The following is a 19,996-nucleotide window of genomic DNA, read 5'->3' on the forward strand; positions in this document are numbered from 1 at the left end:
CAAAGCCATTTACACAGAAGGTGACATTGGGATGATCTTGAAGATCTAGCTTCAGATCCAGTTCCCTCAAGGCCCAGGGGGTTTGGTGATCTGCCCATGGTCACAGGCCTGGATGGGCCAGGCCAAGGACAGAGCCAAGGGTTGTGCTACCAGCTGCTATTTCATGCAGGGGTGTCTCCCAGCAAGTCTGGGGATGTCGTTGTTAAGGCTGGGACAGTTCCATGCTTTCTTAGTAACCTCAGCACATTTCCCCCACCATTCAATTGTCCTTGGAGTTAAAAAGAGAGTGGGTTATTATACAGACACAATATAAGAACAGTTTATTTTATTGGCTTATATGTGATCAGTAAGTCAGCCTTTAATTAACAGCAATTTAATCCTGATTTAAAATATATAAATATATGTCTACCCTGGGATGTGGGTACATCATATCCTTTTGGTGGGTGATGCTTTTTCATATTACTTACCTCTATCGCTCGCACGCACACACAGACTCTGATCACACTTCCCAGTCAACTGCTGTGCTGGGGGAGGTGCTGTCCCTGAACAGCACACAGTACATCCTTCCCACATGTCACCCACAAAAAGATTGGGAGCTGGCGGTCAGGTCCATTGGAAAAAGAAAGCTGTCAGAGTAACATGATGAGCGCAGAGCCCCTGATGCATACAGAGTCCCCTGAGCCAGGGCGACTGGGCCAGAAAGATACAGCTTCAGTGACTGAGCCAGAGTAAGGCTGACCCCTAGAATCAGAGGGGACAGCCTGACCTCTTTGAAGGCTGGGGCTCTGGGCTCTCTAGGCCCTTCCTTGAGGCATATCATGCTCAGAGGCAGGCAGGGGTCAAAGGCTGTCAGGTTTCTCAGCCTCCTCCTATTCTCTCATGTCCTCCTCTCTCCTGGTGGGAAATCCTGGCTAAGATTCCGACAGTGGGTCCCAAGGCAGTCTTTAGGCTCGGCATCCTGTGGGCGGCAGCCCTCAAGGTTTGCACTGTGGAGGGGGTGGAGGAGTGCTGGACTCAGGCAGTCCTGCGCTCTCAGAGAGGACAGGCTTGACAGTCCCTGGCCTGCGACTCAGTGGTCGGGTGTGTGTGCGCCTGCAGACCCGGCAGTTGGTCACCGTCTGCGACTGTAAGCTGCTGGCCAACTCCATCCACGGGCTGAATGCGGCACGGCCCGACTACATTGCCTCCAAGGCCTCCCCCACCTCGACTGAGGAGGAGCAGGTGATGCTCAGGAATGACCAAGACACCCTCATGGCCAGATGGACGGGCAGGAACAGCCGGTCATCTTTGCAGGTGGACTGGCATGAGGAGGAGTGGGTGAGTCTGCTGCTCATTGCCCTCGCCATACTACTGAACTTGGGCTGGAAACGCACTTCTCACTAGCCTCTCCCTCAGAGGGGCGTTTGCAGACAAGCTCTGAGTCTCCTTCCAGATGGCTGCTGGGCCATGTGATTTAGGGAAGGAGACAGTAGTTTACCACCTGTGTCCATCTGAGGAGCAGAGCTACTGTGGGCTGGCTGTTCTCTGGCCTTGCTGTAAGGGGTAGTTTTCTCTCCCTGACACCGTATCGCATTGTCCTCACAGAGTCCTCACAGTGCCTCAGAGCAGATCTGTGTCTCCTGAGGGAGGGGTCATAGCATAGCACTGGTTTTGTCATGTGTTGGGACTGTTTAGAAGCAGAGTTGTGAGTTACTAGGCAATCTCTGCTCCAGCCCTGATTGGGCATCCTATTCCCCTTGGCCCTCCCTTGCCTCCTCCCCACCACCCCATCTGAAGTGATCAGCATTTTCTATCTTCTTCAATCCAAAAGATACCTCAGTCTCCTCTGGTATGATGCAGGAGATCTGCAGTGGAGCCAGGAGGGGTCACACTGGCTCACTAGGTTCTGTGGCCCTTCTGTTAGCACTGAGAGGTACTGGGAAGCCCTATCTGGCCTCCCAGTGGGGGATGGTTTGGTTTGTGTTCTGTTCTGTCTTTCCCATCGGAGAGCTGACCCAAATGAGCTCTTTTGCTTTGGAAGGAGAAAGTGTGGCTGAACGTTGACAAGAGCCTGGAGTGCATCATCCAGCGGGTAGACAAGCTGCTCCAGAAGGAGCGCCTGCATGAGGGCTGTGAGGATGTCTTCCCCTGCTCGGGCAGTGGCACCAGCAAGAAAGGTAACCTGAACGGCCACGCCTACTGGATCAGACCGGAGGACCCCTTCTGTGATGCCCCTTCCTCATCACACCCCACCATCATGCCCTCTGCTGCATGCCATCCTCACCTGACCACACGTGCGTATGCATCCACGCTTCCTATCACTCTTCCTCTGCCTTGTGCCACATCTGTCTGTGTCTGACTCCATGTCTTCTTCTCCCATGCAGACTGCAGGAAGGGCTGTCGGGCAGAGTGGGGCACTGCAGTGCATGGAGCAGTGGGCAGTGAGGGCAGAGGCGCTTGTAGGCTTCACGCCCACAGAGCCCATGTGTGCATCTGTGTGTCTCGCTAAGGCAGGCTCTCAGGGCCCTCTGGGGTCACACTGCCACAGCAGTCAGGGTTGGGCTCCTGGCACTACTGGTTTATAAGCCAGTCTGAGAACCTGAAGGAGGCCTAACTCATATGCCTTTCCTATGGGGCTGTTTATTGCACTAGGAACTGGTAGAGTCAAGGACAGATGGATGGTGCAGAGACACAGCTGGAGGAGAGCTGTTAGCACAGGCCGGTTGTCAGTGGTTGGGTGCGCTCACCCAGCGGAGGCACGTTGCCTTGGGATGTGTTGGTAATTCAGTCTGGTGGTTGCATCTGTTCCTGTGCCTCTGGGAGCTGAATTAACTTCCTCTGTTGTTACCACCTCCAGGATGGGGCTCTGAGTGGATGGTAGGACATTGGCAACAAGCAACACTCCAGGAAGAGTCTTCTGTCTGTGGGGACACAGAGCATAACCAGACGCTCGGCCTCGCTTATAGCCTTAAGGCTGGAGATACGGCTTCTTGTCCCTGTAGCTCAGGGCCTCCCACCTTTTCCTGTAAGAGCTAGAGACAGTTTGGGCCCGGCAGCCAGGACTAGGCCGCAGACCGAGCTTCTGTTTCCTCTTTGCTCTCCTTTGAGGCTATTTAGCCATAGGAAGTAAGGCCCAGATGTGCCCGGGTTAGGCTTCCTACAGTGAGGACTTTTAATTTCTGAATTGGGCAACTTTCATTGGAGGCAGAATCATTCTCCTTTATTTAGAGCCTCTTGATGAGTCTTCCTCTGTTGTAAGGTGCCCTCACCTTCTTCTGCCTGCAGTCTGTCTCCAGGGCACTGCTTCACTGGAGCCTGTTCACCAGCGTTCATGTCCTTCACTGTTCCATCTGGGAGGGATTATAGTTCTGCTCATGGAGCATCTCCGTCTCTCTTTGTGTTCCCATTTTTTAATGTAAATTGTGTTTCTTTCACAATTTCCTAAAAGTTCATTGCTCATTTCTCTTTAATATTGTCTTGCTTGTACTTTAAAATTTTTCTGCAGATATAAACGTAATTTATTGGATTTTTTAAAATGCAGGAGATACTTTATTTAATCAGATAGACTGTTATCGCCATAACTTAAATGCCGTAATTTTTTTCTAGACACATCCTGTGTTGTTCAAATACAGACAAATTTAAATGCAGTTTTAAAGTTATTTAAATGAGCATTTGTTTATGACTTGTAATATTTAGAGTTTGACTTGTAATTGTGTGTGATGATGGGATATGAAGCATACACTGAGAGAGTGTGACTGCTGCCCAGTACTCACAGAAATGTGTGGACCTATGCCACTGAGTTAACTGCCCATGACCCTTAACCCAGAACCTAGTGCATCACCAGGATGCTGTTCAGACCTCAGCAGGAGCAGGAGGATCAGAAGGAACCAGGCTGTGAACCATGTATTTTACTCAGCCTCTTGTCCTTGGGGCCAGGACTGGGCCCTGGCATGACTTTTGAGACCATTTGGCATTGCTGGGGCAGGCATTTGGCCTAATGAGCAGGTTGTGTTCACACCTGCATATTTATTACATACAGACAGCTCCCTGCCTCTTTGAAAGGCGTCGTTACTTTTTGTTCCAATTCTCTGCCCATCCTGGGTCCTTGTTTTCTTTTACCAAGGAGCTGCATGCCTCTTAGCTCACTGTCCTGCAGAGCTGGTCAGAGCCTTGCCTGGCAGGTGGGGAGCACTCAGGCCAAGGCTCCTCGGGACCCACTGGAGGCCCCATAGGCCTCTCCCTCTCTTCCCATTTTTCCCACAAGTGCCGCCCCAGGATTTGTGGCTTCCATTACCTTCAGTGTACACACCTCTTGCTCTCCTCGTCCCTGAAGAATCATTCAAACCAGGACCAGGTTGTCCTTAAGCTGAGGTCTGTGGGTCGCACCCACATTTGTGTGCCCTGAGATTATGTGCTAAAGTATGGTCATGAAATCTCAAGGAACTCCTTGACCTAAGAAACAAGCAACTGGTCCAGGAGTACCCCAGGGAACCACTCCCTCTCCTCTTTGATTGAGAGATTTTACCCAGCCGGGTTTAACCCCGATGCCTTCTCAGGAGTGGTCCTGATCCAGCTGTCTGGATTACGACACAAGGTCATAAAACAGACTCGCAGGCCTTCCTCTTCATTCAGGCCCTGGGTCTCCGAGAAGGCAGAAATCAGGGTCTGGGGTCATTCTCATCAGTCAGACAGATGTTTAAAAGTTGCTGTTCTGCATCTCCACACCAGGATCACTCTATGTTAAGTAGGTGGGCTCTATCAACGAGGTTGAAGTCTGTAGCTCACAGAGGCCTGTGATTTTGCTCTATTTCTATCCCCTTTGCCAGGAGAAAAAAAATCATCACCAAAGATGAGGAGAAGGGAAGGATCCCTTACCACCCACTTTTGGACAGTTTCACAGGTTGTGAAAGTCTCCATATAGCCAGTCCTGGCTATTCTTGGAGATCTGAAACTACCTATTTCAGTATCTTGAAGGCATTCTTTGAGCTAAAAAGTTTAGACAGAAAAATAAAATAAGCTTTTATTCCAAATGATCCCTTTTCAAACTTGTTTTCTTTTAGGTGGCACACCCAGTTAACAGGAAACTTAGAGTTTTTAAGGGAAATGTGAAATTGAAATGAGTACTTCCTAGTGTGACTCAAGTATGGGTGAAACCGAATTAAAATTGGTATTCTTTGAGGGACCTGGAAGGTCATTCAAATTCCAGACACCCCCTAATCATAGAGTTTTATACTTGGTGTACATTTTAAAGCGTGGCATAGATATTTCTGGTGTATGGGCTTCATCCCTGGATCCTGCCTCTGGATCTCAACGGGCAGTCTGCAGCCCAGGTTTCGCCAGTCAGCAGGGCAGTGGCTCTGCGGTGGGACCTCTGCTAACTGACTGGTCAGTCTCTCTCATTGCAAGTTTGCTTCCAGATGTTGTGAATCAACATGAGCTCCATCACATACAATGTCACAGACGTGGGCACGTCATCACATTGTAGTACATAAGCGTGCTCACCCCGAAGAGCATTCTATGTTGACGTCTTAGCAACATGAATGTTTATGCCTGTGAATCAGGCTGTGTTTACCACCAAGGGGCTCGCTGCCTGGGAGCAGGTGGAGCACGTGCGTTTACTTGTTGGGGAAGAGGCAGGCCGCCCTACTCTTCTCTGTTCAGGTTAGCCACCTCGCGGCAAGTGTGGAAGCAGTTGCTGCAGGTGTTGAGTTGTTGGTGCTTGAACTGTGTGCTGCTCCCTAATCATCCATGTTGCCCTCCGTTTCTGTGCAGATTGCAGCCCCCCTCCTGAAGAATCCAGCCCAGGTACGTGGTTTCTGCTCGAGGTGTCTGCAGATGTCTCTCTAATACTCAGCTAGCGCTTATAGCTGTGTTAGCAGAGTGCCGTCTGTTCCCAGAGTTACAAAATTGTTTTAGGAGGTGTTCATTGTGAGGCATGTAGCAACTTTTCTGAGGCTTGGTGAGGGATCAGTTGGGCTGGGGACTGTGGCCTGAAGCAGGCCACCACATGCATCTTCCCTCCTCCCCCCCTCAAAGCCTTCTTAGATGATGAATGCCTGTGAGTGCATTGGGCTTCCTGAAGCAGGTGGCCTGACTAAGAGAGAAGGGCACACATTTGTAAAGGAAACCTTTGATTTCACCTGAACTTAGGAGCGTCACATGGGGAGTGGTTGGAGAACAGGTAGCCGCCCCAGTGTTGTGACCTTCGTGATCACACAGCACCCTTTTTTCTGAGTCTGGATGCAGCTTTAGATGCCAGGCATGACTGCTGAGGGCTTCTGCTGGAGTGAGCACTGGAGATGGGGCTTCTGCTGCATTTGCATGTAGAGATCATGCAAATGCATTTACAGCTCCTGTTCCGGGGTCGGCAAACTGCAGCTCTGAGCCAAGTCCTGCCAGGCAACCTGCTCTTGTAAATGTTTTCCTGGAAACCAGTGGTGCCCACATGCTCACATACGGCCTCTGGCTGCTTTCCCAGAGCAGCGTCAGAGTCCAGTTGCAGGGGAGACCCTGTGGTCTTCAGAGCCTAAAATACTGTCCAGTTCTTGACAGGAAAAGTGCCGACCCTGCTCTAGTTCCTACTGAGTTTCCTGGATGTGACCTGTCCCCAGAGTGAGCATGAGACCCTGAATAATGTGTCATTTTCCTACACTCTAAACAGCTGCATGATCGTCTGATGGTCACACATTCCTGACTGCATATAAATAGGAGCTTGCAGGATACCTGCTCTATATCCAAAGGGCAGCAAACCAGCAATGGTGGGATTTACCAGACTTCCTCTCAGCTCACACAGTACCATGGTTCCAGCTCAGCTCACTGGGCAACTGCTGGCTGCACCCCCAGCACCCCATCAACCTTACTCATCAGTGGGCTGATCTGACTGTGTTTATCATACCCCCTGTTTGCGTTCAGCCCCTTTACAGTTTCTTTTTCCCAAAAACGTCAGCGTGGGGTCTCCCACCCCAGTCCCCTGGACCCTCAGGGCCACCGAGGCCTTGGTAGATACACAGGTAGTTATTTAGTTCCTTGTCTCCGCTGTCGCTCCTGGCTCACCTCCATGGCCAGCCTGTGCCTTCATGCTGAGCTGGTTTTCCCCCGGAGCCTGAGGTGGTGAAGTTCGGGACCACACCCAGCAGTCAGGACCAGGAGAGGGGTGGCAGCATCATGAGCCTGTCCCTTAGCAGCTCAGGGTTCTTCTCTACACACTGTCCTGAAGTTTACAGAACTTAATGGGATGACTAGTGGGTTCCTGGGCAGGCAGCACACAGACTGCGCCTGACTTGTGGGATTCTCCCGGCTCGTGTCAGCTGTGTCCTTTCCTGAGCACTGGGGGCTTGTCCAAAATTGATGTCAAATGGACTAAAATGGTCCCCGTCCAGGAATCCCTTTGGCTTTTCCTGCAGAACCTTATTGAGTCTGGATTCACACACACACACTCTCTTTCTCTCTTTCTCTCTCAGTCTCCCTCCCTCCCTCCTTCCCCTGTTAATGGGGGGAAAAATGCAAAAGTATGGTCCATGGGTTGGCTACCAGTCAGCGAATGTTACAGGTTAGCAACTAGGTAAGGAGCTGCCCCTGGAGTGAGTCGGCTGCATCACGAGGGCACCTGTTGGTCGCTGCTGTTTTCTTTCATAGCAAGACTTTCTTGATGAAGGAAGCAGAGCCTATAACCCTTCTCCAACCCTCACATCCCAGATACCTTGACTTAACTACAGGTCCTGGGTAGACATCTCCTTACTGTCCCTGAAATTCACTTTGCTTGGAAGTTTTAAATTTTAGCTTCTCCTCACAGTGATCCAAAACGTATAACCCCAGCCCCTACTCTGAGGCTCCCAATGTCCATTTAGAGTAAGTCAGATGCGTGTGCAGGTGGCAGGTCCTCCCGTGTGTCTTCCTCAGCCCTGCTGAGCCTTGTCTCCTCACCTGTGTCCATGACCCCGGCTGTGGATTGAGTGAGGAGATGGCTGTAAGTGAAGTGCTCAGCGGGCAGTGTGAGTGCGCAGGCCTTGGGGGCTCAGGATGGGCCCTCATTCTGGTCCGCATCCCCTCCTCCAGGACATGGGCTTTCCAACCATGCTTTCTATACTCCAGTTTTGTCGGGTGTTTTTTTAAATAAGGGAGCAAAACTGAGTCATTCGTCTGTGGATCTTTTTGAAGAAGTAGGCAAAGTCAAAAACTGCTATGTGGGGAGGGTTTTCCTAGATAGGATCACTGATACATTTTGAGCATTTTCAGGTTAAAATGAGCATAATTGGCATGTTAATTGCATATGTATATGCATGTTAAGTGGGAAAGAAAGTAAAATGGGCAACATTTGCTCTAAGAGCACTTCTTTGTGAATAGTCTTTATGATGCCCACCTTCTACCAAACTATTTGGCCACTAAAACTTGGTTGCCATTGGCTTTTTTCAATAGTTGCTGAATATAATTGACTTGTATTCAACAGAGTTCTTCAAAGAAACAAAAACGTGGTCTCTGGGACTTTTAGAGGAGGAAAGAGACCTGGATATTATTTAGTATAGGACACTCTCATTATACCAAGAAGGGCCTACATGGCTGAGAGGTCCCAGGGGCCTGCCCACGGCCCACCCTGCTCAGTGGCAGCGGGCCCGGGACACACATTTTCCACTAAAGTGTTCTTTGTCACCATGATTTATTGACTAAGACCTTCCTGCTATAGACTTTCTAAATTTAAGCCAGCTTTTTTCCATTACACATATAAAATCTGTTCACATACACTGGGCCTGCATATATAGTGAGGTCATTGCCAAATTTTGAATAGCTACATATACTTCAAAAATCTACGTTCACCAAGCACTAATTATAGGGGAGTCCTTCTACAGATTTTAGGCATTTCTCTAATTTGTTTTTCGAAGTAGTGCTAAACACACAGTCTGAGAGAGCAGAGCCAGGTCTCCCTTCTTGCTGTTTATCTGAGATGGAGCTTACATTCTGCAGGTGCACTGCTCACATGGCCCCGGGCCTTCCCAGAGTGTGGTGGCATTTGTAGGCACCCTGTGGCTGATACCCTCACCCTCAGCAGCATACACTGCCCAGGCTTCACCCCACCGCCCCTGCTGCATTTGGGGCACACCCAGTGCTGGTGATCGAATGCCTATTCCTGGGTTTGGTGACCTGCTAAAAATATAACTGATGAGGGCAATGTCTTCTCCCTTTTAAATGTCTTCTAAATAGGAAAGGAAAAAAGAACCAAAGCCAATAATACCTTTCACGCTGTTTTTCTCCCCTGAGGTTCTATTTTTAAAAAGTTGTTTTGGCACAGGGTCAAAGCTTCCTTATATTCCTAAAAAAATCCTAACTCAAAGTAGATGGCAACTGGGCGGGAAGGTCGGGATAGGGAAATGAGTGAGTACAGAAGGAAGGGACATTTTGAGAGCTGAGAACACAGGAAGCCGTGTGGGACAGTCTCTTCCAGATGTGCAGAGGGAGAATTTAGCATAGCTGCACAAAGGCTAGACCAGGATGGGTTGTCCTTTGCTCTAGAATGACAAGCCTGCCTTAATACCCGAGTCAAGAAGCAAGGTCACAGGTCACTTTTCTGGGTGCTCTTATCCCCGGGTGGAGGACCTGTGGTGCTGTTGAAGGGGCTTGGCCTTGGCAGAGAATAATTTTCTTCCTTAGTTATGACTTGCAGGGTTTTCTCTTGCTGTTTTTCTCAAAAAGAATAGTCTTGAGATTTACGTGTCAAGCCCCATAGGTTCGGGAGACCGGCATGTGTCAGGGTCCCCGAGGAGGACTGACATTGCAGTTTATGGGAAAGCTTCAGGCTGGAGGGTTAGTCACCAGATCATATCTGGGAAGATCTTGGCCCCATTTGGGGCCAGAGCGTGGGCAAGGCAGTGAAAAGGTGCAGAGGGGTGTGAGGGGGAGGGCAGCGCTGGTGGGGCTGAGCACCTCGTTCGGTTTCAGATCCTCACTCTTCACTCTTCCCTCTCAAACGCCGCCTTCCCCCGTGCCCAGGTGAATGGAGTGAAGCCCTTTACCCCCTGCTCACCACACTCACAGACTGTGTGGCCATGATGAGCGACAAGGCCAAGAAGGCGATGGTCTTCCTGCTTATGCAGGACAGCGCGCCCACCATCGCCACCTACCTGAGCCTGCAGCACCGCCGCGACGTGGTCTTCTGCCAAACTGTAAGCCCCCGCACCTCCCTCACAGGAAAACAGGCCCAGGAAGCCTTTTCCTCCCTCTGCACTTTGGAAAAATCACAGATGGCAGAGTGTCCTGCCCCCTGCTTTTCCATTTCCTTAACGTGGAGATCTAGAATTTGACACAGGGAGGAACCCACCCAGTTGTCTGCACTGAGGAGCAGGTCTGATTCCACACTAGTTTCTCCCTGCAGAACGGACACTGAGGGAATGCACACCCTTGCTCCTCCTGCCCTGAGGACGTGGTGTCATTGCCAGTGACTCAGGCCTTTTTTTTTTTTTTTTTTTTTTACCTATAAAGAATTTTAGTGATGGAGACATGGCTGTCAGTGTGATCTGTTTTTCTGTTTATAAAGCAGCAGGTGCTTAGTTCTGTAGCCTGTGCACACTATTCCAGTGATTTCTATTATCCTCAGAAGGGAGGAGCTTAAATGAATGTCACAAGTTTCATTGATGCAAGTCATCAGTTGAGCAAAGGGAACAGTTGTACAGGGTTGGGCTGATTCTCTGCCTGTCCTCACGCGTCCCTGGGAGGCCTGTTTCTCCCATGGAAAATCTCCCATGGTGGAGATGCACAGAGTGCCCATGTCTCCTCTCACTTCTGTTCCTTGTTGTGGCCACCTCAAGTTCCAGCCTGAGCTGGTATGGATCTCTGGGTGTATAGACCCTTCACTGTGGGGAATTAATTCTTGGCTTCCAGGAGGTTCTAGCCCAGGAATAACTGCAGGCAGGACAGGTCAGAGGCTGAGCCAAAACCAAACTTACCTTTGGGAGCAACAGAGTAGTGAGACTGGAGCATGGCACACCATCCCTGGGGCCCCAGACACCAAAGCAGAGGGGTGCTGCTGAAGCTCGGTGAGAGCGAGGAAGCAGAGGAGCTCAGGCCCAGGGGACTGCCATTGGGTGAAGAGATGTCTGTCCCCACAGCTCACCGCTCTCATCTGTGGCTTCATCATCAAGCTGAGAAACTGCCTGCATGACGACGGCTTCCTGCGACAGCTCTACACCATCGGGCTGCTCGCCCAGTTTGAGAGCCTGCTGAGCACCTATGGTGAGATCCCCAGGGCTCCCGCACCCTGCGCCTCTGGGATCCAGGGGTTCATGGGAGTGTGCACACAGGTGATCCCATGCTTTCTCGCTACATATTTTTCTTATTATACAAGTGACACATGCCAATTTAAATAAATTCAACATCACTGAACTATGTAACAGAGCCAGATCAGAGTCCTGTATAGTTACCCCAACCCCAGCTTGATTTGTGGTTGTTATACATCTGCAAGATCTTCCTACTTGAGGATGGATGATGATTATTTAAGCACCAACTTCCTGTAGGATGTTCGGGCCGTTTCTGAACTCCTCCTGTGAAAACAGTGTTGATACGTATCTCTGCACATAAGTCTGTGCACTTCACTTGTGGGCCCATTATTAGAAGGAAAGTTTCAGGGTCAAAAAGAGTAGGAATAGCCCTGGCCAGTGTGGCTCAGCTGGTAGGGCATCATCCGGTGCATAAAATGCCTGGGTTGCAGGCTTCACCTCTGGTAGGGGACATGCAGGAGGCAGTTGATTGATGTTTCACTCTCACATTGATCTTTCCCTCTCTCTCTAAAAATCATTAGAAATAATTTTTTTTTTAAAGAGTAGGAATATTTTAAGATTTCATAGATATTTCCAAAATGCCCTCTAAAAAGGTTCTTTGCTCTCTACCTCCATTTTTTTAAATTTCCTCTGAGAAGGTAAAAATGAATTATTTTTTAAAAGTATTTATTGGTTTCATAGCAGCATTTATTTGGGAGAAGGGAAGCAGCATTTACAGTGAAGAAGCTTGGAAAGGCCCTTGCCCACAATCTCACCCACTCTCATCACAGCCATACCTGATTGTATTGCCTCCCTTTGTGCCCCACCCTATGACCAGGCTGAGTCCATGGGGAGAATAGCAGGGCCCCTCCATCTCACATCCCTCCTTCCCTCTTTTCTGTCCAGGTGAGGAGCTGGCCATGCTGGAGGACATGAGCCTTGGAATCATGGACTTGAGGAACGTGACCTTCAAAGTCACTCAGGCCACTTCCAACGCATCAACTGACATGCTGCCTGTCATCACAGGAAATCGGTAGAAGTATTTTTTAAATTCTCAGAACTTGCAGTGTCTTAATTTATGTTTATTATCTTCCATACACTCCTTTTTTAAAAAATCACTTAAGAAACTTTTTCGATTACAATTAACGTACATTGTTTTATTAGTTTCAGGTGTCCACCCCAGTGATTAGACATTACATAACTTATTAAATGATCATTCCAATAAATCTCGCACCCATCTGACACCATACATAGTTATTAGAATATTATTGACTATATTTCTTATGCTGTACTTTACATCCCCGTGACTATACTGTAACTACTAATTTGTATTTTTTAATCCCTTCACCTTTTTCACCCATCCCTCCAACCCCCTCCCATCTGGCAACTATCAAAATGTTCCCTGCATCTATGAGTCTGTTTCTCTTCTGCTTGTTCATTTATTTTGTTTTTTATATTCAGTTGTTGATAGCTATTATTGTCATTTTATTATTCATATTTTTAAAATTTTGTTTTATCTTAAAGAAGAACCTTTATAATACTGGTTTGGTGGTGATGAACTTCTTTAGTTTTTCCTTGTCTGGGAAGCTCTTTATCTGTCCTTTGATTCTAAATGATAGCTTTGCTGGGTAGAGTAATCTTGGTTGTAGGTTCTTGCTTTTGATCATTTTGAATATTTCTTGTCACTTCCTTCTGTCCTGCAAAGTTTCTGTTGAGAAATCAGCTGGCATTATTATGGGAGCGCCCTTGTAGGTAACTAACTGCTTTCCTCTTGCTGCTTTTAAGATTCTCTCTTTGTCTTTAAACTTAGGCATTTTAATTATGATGTGTCTTGGTGTGGGCCTCTTTGGGTTCACCTTGTTTGGGACTCTCTTTGTTTCTTGGACTTCTATGTCTATTTCCTTCACCAGATTAAGAACATTTTCTGTCATTATTTTTTCAAACAAGTTTTCAATTTCTTGCTCTCTCTCTTCTTCCAGCACCCCCATCTTGCAAATGTTGGTACATTCAAAGTTGTCCCAGAGGCTCCTTACATTATCCTCATTTTTTTGGATTCTGTTTTCTTTTTTGCTGTTCTGATTGGGTGTTTTTTGCTTCCTTATATTCCAAATCACTGATGTGATTCTCGACTTCATTTACTGCACTGTTAATTCCCTGTAAATTATTCTTCATTTCAGTTAGTGTATCATTCATTTCTGACTGGTTCTTTTTTATGCTGTTGAGGTTCTCACAAAGTTCATTGAGCATCCTTATGACCAGGGTTTTGAACTCTGCCTCTAGTAGATTGCTTGTCTCTGTTTTGTTTAGTTGTTTTTCTGGAGTTCTGTTCTGTTCTTTCATTTGGGCCATGTGTCTTTCTCTCCTCATTTTGGCTGCTTCCTGTGCTTGTTTCTATGTATTAGGTGGAGTTACTAAGTCTCCCAGGCTTGGTAGAGTGGCCAAATGTAGTAGGTGTCCAGTAGGGTCTAGTGGGACAGAGCCTCCTGGATCAGTCAGGCTGGGCACTTGAAGTATGCCCCCCTCCCATGTGAGCTGTACACCCTTCTCTTGTAGTTGAGTCTTGATTGCTGTTGGCACATCAGTGGGAGAGATTTACTTCCACCCGATCAGCTTCAAGGACTGGCTGTGACCACTGACTACCCACCTCCACCCACCTTGAAAAGTCAGCTGTGCAGGTCTCACCCCATAGAGAAGCACTTACTTCAGCAGGGCTCTGGTGCCTGCTGAGTCTACCCGTTGAGTGTATTGCTTGGGGAGATGGTTGATTGATGGTGCTTTGATGTGGTTGGAAGCAATCCACTGGGCCTGTTGTTTCTCGGGCCTCCTGGGAGGTGCAGGCCAAGGTCAGCTGCTGCCTGTGTTATGCATGGGGCCACAGAATGATCTGTAGGTATCTGCTACTTGTGCTGGGCTTGGAGGTACCCAGGAGAGGCCAACCTGTAAACCAAGGCCATCTGCTTCTAATGCTTCCCTGTGTTTGTTTCTATGTATTAAGTAGAGCTCCTATGCTTCCTGGAATTGGTAGAGTAGCCTTGTTTAGTAGGTGTCCTGTAGGGCCTGGTGGCACTTCCTCTGCAGTCTTCTGAGCTGGGCACTCCAGGTGTGAGCTGTGTGCACTGTCCTGTTGTAGTTGAGCCTTGATTGCTATTGGCATCACTGGGAGAAATTGACCCCCAGGCCAGTTGGTTGTGAGGATTGGCTGTGACTACAGCAGAGGAGCTGCTGTACAGGATTCAACCCTATGGAGCAGGGCTTGCTTCAGTGGGTCTTTGGTGCCCGCCCAGTCTATCCTTTGAGTGAGTCTCTCGTGGAGGTGGTAGGGTTGTCATCTGGTGTGGTCTGAAGCTGTCCACCTGGTGCACTGGCTCTGGGCCTCCCAGGAGGTGGGCCCTGCCTGGGGTCACCCAGCATGAGCTACACAGCAATCTGTAGGTGGTTGCTACTTGTGCTGGACTTGAAGGTGCCTAGGAGAGTCCAAGCTGTGAACCAAAGCAGGCTGCTGCTAGTGCCAGGCCTGGGGCTACTTAGCAAGAGGTACAGGGCAATCTGAGGACAGCTGCTGCTTGTTTGAGAGATTTTAGGAAAGTCGGAAGCATGAGACAAGACAGGCCATTTGCATGGAAAAGCCACTGGAAACAGCTTGGATGGGCATGCAAGTTGGGTGGGGTGGTATCTCGAAATCACCAGAGCAGGGCTAACAGCCTTAACCAGGTTGGTGGAGACTTGGAGATGATGCCCACCTGCCAGCTCTGTGGGGGGAGGGCTCAGCAAAGGAACAGTGGCTTCTGCCAGAACTTCTCTCTGGGAGAAAGCTGTTCTTCTTTAAATCCCTAGTTGTAGGACTTCCATTCAGCCAGATTCCAGGTGGTTCTGAATGGTGGTGGTTCTGTAGTTTAGTTGTAATTATGATGTGGTTGTGGGAGGAGGCGAGTACTGCTTTTACGCTGCCATCTTGACTGGAAGTTCCTGCCGTGCACTCTTAATTTTTGTTTTATTGTTTCATTCAATTAAAAGTGCTTATCACAGCCTTAGCCAGTGTGGCTCAGTTGGTTGAGTGTCATCCTGTGCACCAAAAAGTCGCTGGTTCGATTCCCCGTCAGGGCACATACTCAGGTTGCAGGTTTGATCCCCAAGAGGGGCATGTGCAAGAGGCAACTGATCGATGTTTCTGTCTTACATCAATGTTTCTCTCTCTCTCGCCCTTGCTCTTCCCTCTCTAAAATCATTAAAAACATATTTTTTTAAAAAGGTGCTTATTGTAGCCCTCTTCATTAAGGTCATCCTCTAAAGGTTCACACCAGCAGTTTGAAAGTCTCCAAGCCAGGTGGCCAGTCCACACTCCACACTGAAGAGAGCTTGGCTTGCCTCTTCTCCTACGTCTCCCCTCGTGTCTCCCTTGTCACAAGCCTAACCCCTCCTCTCCCATTTCCTAGGGATGGGTTTAACGTGCGGATCCCTCTGCCAGGCCCCCTGTTTGACACCCTGCCCCGGGAGATCCAGAGTGGCATGCTGCTTCGGGTGCAGCCCGTCCTCTTCAACGTGGGCATCAACGAGCAGCAGACGCTGGCTGAGAGGTGCGTGCTCAGCCCTCCTGGGGATGGGGTGGCTGGGGCAGGCTCCGAGTGCTGGATGGACTGTCACCCCTTCCTTTCTTTGGCCAATAGTCCTTAAGTGTAGCTATATACCTGGCCCTGTCTTTGTTGCTGGGACACAAAGACGAAACCAGATGTGGCCTGTGTCCTCAAGACTTGGGCTGGTAGGAAAGAGATGTGGGTGAAAGATGAAAATAAATGCAGCGAGTAGAGGCCCCAACGCTGTCTGAGAGGACCTATGAGGGCTTTCCCGAAGGGGGTGATCACTGAAGGGGGTTTTGAAGAGTAAGTAGGAGATGGTCAGATGAGGTAAAGGAGAGACCTGGTGTCCCAGGCCAAGAAGCCTGAGGAAAGGCAGGCAGGGAGAAACTGCCTGGGGGCCAGAGGCCCAGGTCCCAGGCAGGACAGGCGAGGTTAGAGAGGCCTATATGCCAGGTTGAGAGCCACACCTTGGTTCTAAGGGCTTATGCCTTGTAAACTCCCTTAGGGTACCTGCCTAGTGGCAGGGAGGAGCCATGTGTGCAGGTGTGTGTGCGCACCTGTGTGTATATGTTGCAGAGGAGGAGGGGATTGAGTATGTGCAACCTGCCATGACCTTTCACAGTACATGAAAGTCTTTTCTGCTCCCAGTGACATTCACGTGATACGTGTGCTTTAGAATAAAAAGGCCTCTTAACTCTGTTAAGGGTATTTGGTCTCCAGGATGATGGGCTTTTAAACCCGGTGGTCAAGATCCGTTGACCCCTAGGTGTGGGGTCACCCCACTTGGCAAATGTGTGACTGGTGGGAGATATGGAAGAATGTCAGCAGGGCAGGACATGGTCAGGCTTACTTTCTAAGTAGATTGGCTGTGTCCTGAACGATGTTAGGGAAAAAGTGTTCTGAGAAGATTATTGGAAAGAGTGGAGCCGGAGGCTGGCGGGTCCTGTGGACGGAGAGCCATTTCAGCAATGAGAGGGAGGCTGGGTCTTCAGTTGGGCAGGTGTGAGAGACAGACGGCAGGAGAACGACATCCAAGCTTCTCCAGCAGTGGGGGTGGGGCACTGAGCTCAGGAGCCAGGAGCAGGGCCATGCTCAGGGCGTGGAGAGGTAGGCTCAGAGCCCTCTAAGGTGTGGGCAGGTGGAGGAGCCCACTGCAGGGAGAGTAGGAGTGTTGGGCCCAGCAGGACAGTGTCCCAGGGAGGAGAACTGTCCCCTGCGTGTGGCAGCTGCTGTTGCTGATGACTCTGTGAGAGCAGGGACACATCACAGAGAGCGCAGGGGCTGGTGGAGGAGGATATGATGGTGGGGTGAGTCCAGGATTTTTGCCTTGCTCCTGGGACATTCTCCCCTCAGCTCGTAAAAAAGCCTAGCTACCATGTCCCAAGGTGACCCCCAAGGCAGCAGGTGCCTAGAGGAAAATCCATCATGGTCCTCAGGGTGGACAGGCCATGGTGGACCCACAGGAGGGAGTCCTGCCTTCTGAGCAAGGACCTGGGGCCACAAAGAGGCTGTTGTGCAGGGAGATCCGTCAGCAGGGAAGGGTGGAGTGGGACTGGCCTCCAGGCTTAGAGTTCGGAGCCTGTGTGTTTTTGTGGCCGCTTTGCACCAGCCTGGTGGCACCTGTCCCTGCGCTTCTGGCACATCTTCGCTGCCTACAAGGTGGGCAGGGTGAACTGCATGGTGAAAAGAGCCAGAGTCTTCACATGGTATAGGAGGACAGCTCATCGGTGCAGTCATTTGGCAGAGTGCAGGACTGTGTCCTCACGCCCCAGCCGTCACCCCATTGCTGTCCCCTTTTTTAAGGTCCTGTGGGATGGGAGGACACAGGACTCCCACCCAGTGCTATGAGAGGTGTCTGAGTGTGCTCCAGAGGGGAGGGACTGGTATGGGTGTAGTTTTCATAACCTCTTAGGCACATCTGTAACCAGTTGTATGTGGCTTCTGCTAATGAAATGTGTTTAAACTGGTCACCAACACAGTGGAGATAGCCTTCTGCTTGGGAGCAGGAAAGTGGCTCAGAATTTGCTATGCACAGTAAATGTTTGTGAGTCGGCGTTGTTAGCTTTAATGCATATGGTTGTGCTAGAAGAGAGTGGGATTAGCCACTAACAGCGTCTCCTGTGATCTCCGAAGGTTTGGTGACACGTCTTTACAAGAAGTTATCAACATGGAGAGTTTGGTGCGGTTAAATTCCTACTTCGAGCAGTTTAAGGAAGTTTTGCCTGAGGATTGTAAGTATTTCTTCACTTGTGGTAGGTTCCACTCATTGTCTTGTGTCACTTTGGGTGTGCTTCCTGCCAACCCGGCTGCTGACCGGCCTTCCGGTGCTGCCTCCTGCCTGGCTCCCTGCCCCCATGCAGTCTTTTCACCTGCACTGGTTCTGCTGTCCTTACCCCACCGAGACCTGCCCTCAGGCTGTAGACCTCAGGTGTCCCGGTTCTGACCTGTCCTCTTTCCACCCACATCACACAGGGCACATACTGTCAGTCACTGGCAAGCATCCTGTCAGAAAGGAGGAGTTCTGTGCTTAACATTTAGGGGTGTGGTCAGTTTCCAGTGATGCAGGGGCCCAGGAGATGTTAACATGGCCTGGTGATGAGGCCAAAGAGGGGTGTGGCTATAGGAGCAACAACCTGGGCATGAGTCTCCCCAGGGTGGGGCCACCAGCTCTCGACCACGACCCAGGAGGCTGGGGGGAGTGGCAGCCTTATAGCCTTTAGCCGCTGCAGAATTGCTGGTCTGTTGAGGCTGAGCAGATAGAACACGCCCCTGCCCCCGGTGTGAACCCCGTCTTCTCTGTTCATCAGTGGGCAGGTGTTCACTAACAGGGCAGCAGGGGAGGCCAGAAAGACACTGCAGTTGATCTGGGGAAGTAAGATGGTGTCCAGCAGGCCAGATTCTCCTGATGGGTCTCTAGCTTCCTCCTTGGGCACCCACAGCCTCCATCACAGACTCAGCCCGTTTTTGTTTTTCTGTTTCTGCCCTGTCCTCTGACCGCACAGTGCTGGGCACACATCAGGAGTGTGGAATAATTAGCATAGGATCCCGTGTCCACCAGGGTGAGGTTTGTGGTGGATACTATATGTGCAGCTCGATCCCAGAATTCCACGTGTTTGGTTTTAACTTGGGGATTTAGGCACCATGGCTGTTTTCCTTAGCCATGACCTGAGACTCCTCTTTTTCCCTGATGATCCCTGTGTCTGGATATCCCAAGTTTATCAGGCGAGCTGGTGAGCTGATTGGTCTTCAGTTTGAGGGGTCCCAGAGGCACCTGGTGATACCATGGTGGCAGAGGGAGCTGTTGGAGAGGGCGACCCTGCCTGGGTCACTGCAAGTCCACTGCTGTAGGCTGCCCGTCCCACATCCCCCAGTAATGGCCAAGCCCACTCACTGGTTGACATCACTGCCCAAAGAGTCCTCCACCCCTGGGGGAGGTTGTGAAAACTAGATGGGTCGCCCTGCCTCCCCCCTCCCTCCCTCCTGTCCTTGGCGGTTCTGTGTCCGTGCTCCAGACCCTTGGAGGAGCTGGAGGGGCTGAAGCGAGTCATTAAGTTCTCACCCACGAGAGCCAGGTCCAGACCCTAAACACACTCTGCTTTCTTGCTTAAATCACACTAAACTTCCGGCTTCATCCAGAAACTCTTCATTTGTCCATTTCTGAGCCTCGGCAGCTCACTGGGCTGAGCTCCCGGCGCGGCACCAGCTCCCAACTCCTCCTCTCTTCTAGGCTTGCCTCGCTCCCGGAGCCAGACCTGCCTGCCAGAGCTGCTGCGGTTCCTGGGCCAGAACGTCCACGCCAGGAAGAGCAAGAACGTGGACATCCTCTGGCAGGCCGCTGAGGTGCGTTAGTGAGGAGCGGGCGTCCGTTCTCCCGCTTCCAGTGGTGGCGATGATGACAGCAGCTGGGCCAGGGGCAGAGACGAGACACTGAGCGTGTCCCAGACTCTGGCAGATCCTGAGAGTTGCCTGTGAGGTCATTACTTTTGGGCTGCCTGAATTCCAATAAGCTTGACCCAGAATCTGTCCCGAGCACTTACTAACCAGGCAGATTGTAGTTGTCACTCTCAGAAGCCTGCACAGTCGATACCGGCTGAACTCACTGCCTCCTGCATCTCCTAACAGGTCCAAAAGGAGACCGTGGTGACCTTTCCCGTCTTTAAACAGTGTTTTTTGTACCCTGCAGCTCAGATCTTCTCTTTC

At 50.2% G+C, this 19,996-nt stretch overlaps 1 protein-coding gene across 4 annotated transcripts in view; it reads left to right on the forward strand.

The window, feature by feature from the left end:
- Positions 1-19,996, forward strand: part of INPP4A (inositol polyphosphate-4-phosphatase type I A) — a 119,021-nt gene that overhangs the window by 84,741 nt on the left and 14,284 nt on the right. For 3 of the 4 annotated variants that reach the window (XM_081155963.1, XM_081155962.1, XM_081155964.1), the window contains exons 15-23: positions 1,099-1,317; positions 2,021-2,156; positions 5,752-5,784; positions 9,961-10,133; positions 11,076-11,199; positions 12,129-12,255; positions 15,656-15,796; positions 17,930-18,027; positions 19,524-19,636. In XM_081155963.1, the coding sequence (XP_081012089.1) occupies positions 1,099-1,317; positions 2,021-2,156; positions 5,752-5,784; positions 9,961-10,133; positions 11,076-11,199; positions 12,129-12,255; positions 15,656-15,796; positions 17,930-18,027; positions 19,524-19,636 (1,164 nt within the window). Of the gene's footprint in view, positions 1-1,098; positions 1,318-2,020; positions 2,274-5,751; positions 5,785-9,960; positions 10,134-11,075; positions 11,200-12,128; positions 12,256-15,655; positions 15,797-17,929; positions 18,028-19,523; positions 19,637-19,996 lie in introns of all 4 variants that reach the window. The other variant, XM_081155961.1, reaches the window with a different exon arrangement.

Source organism: Miniopterus schreibersii, assembly GCF_964146895.1.
Source record: "Miniopterus schreibersii genome assembly, chromosome: 13".
Classification (NCBI taxonomy): domain Eukaryota; kingdom Metazoa; phylum Chordata; class Mammalia; order Chiroptera; family Miniopteridae; genus Miniopterus; species Miniopterus schreibersii.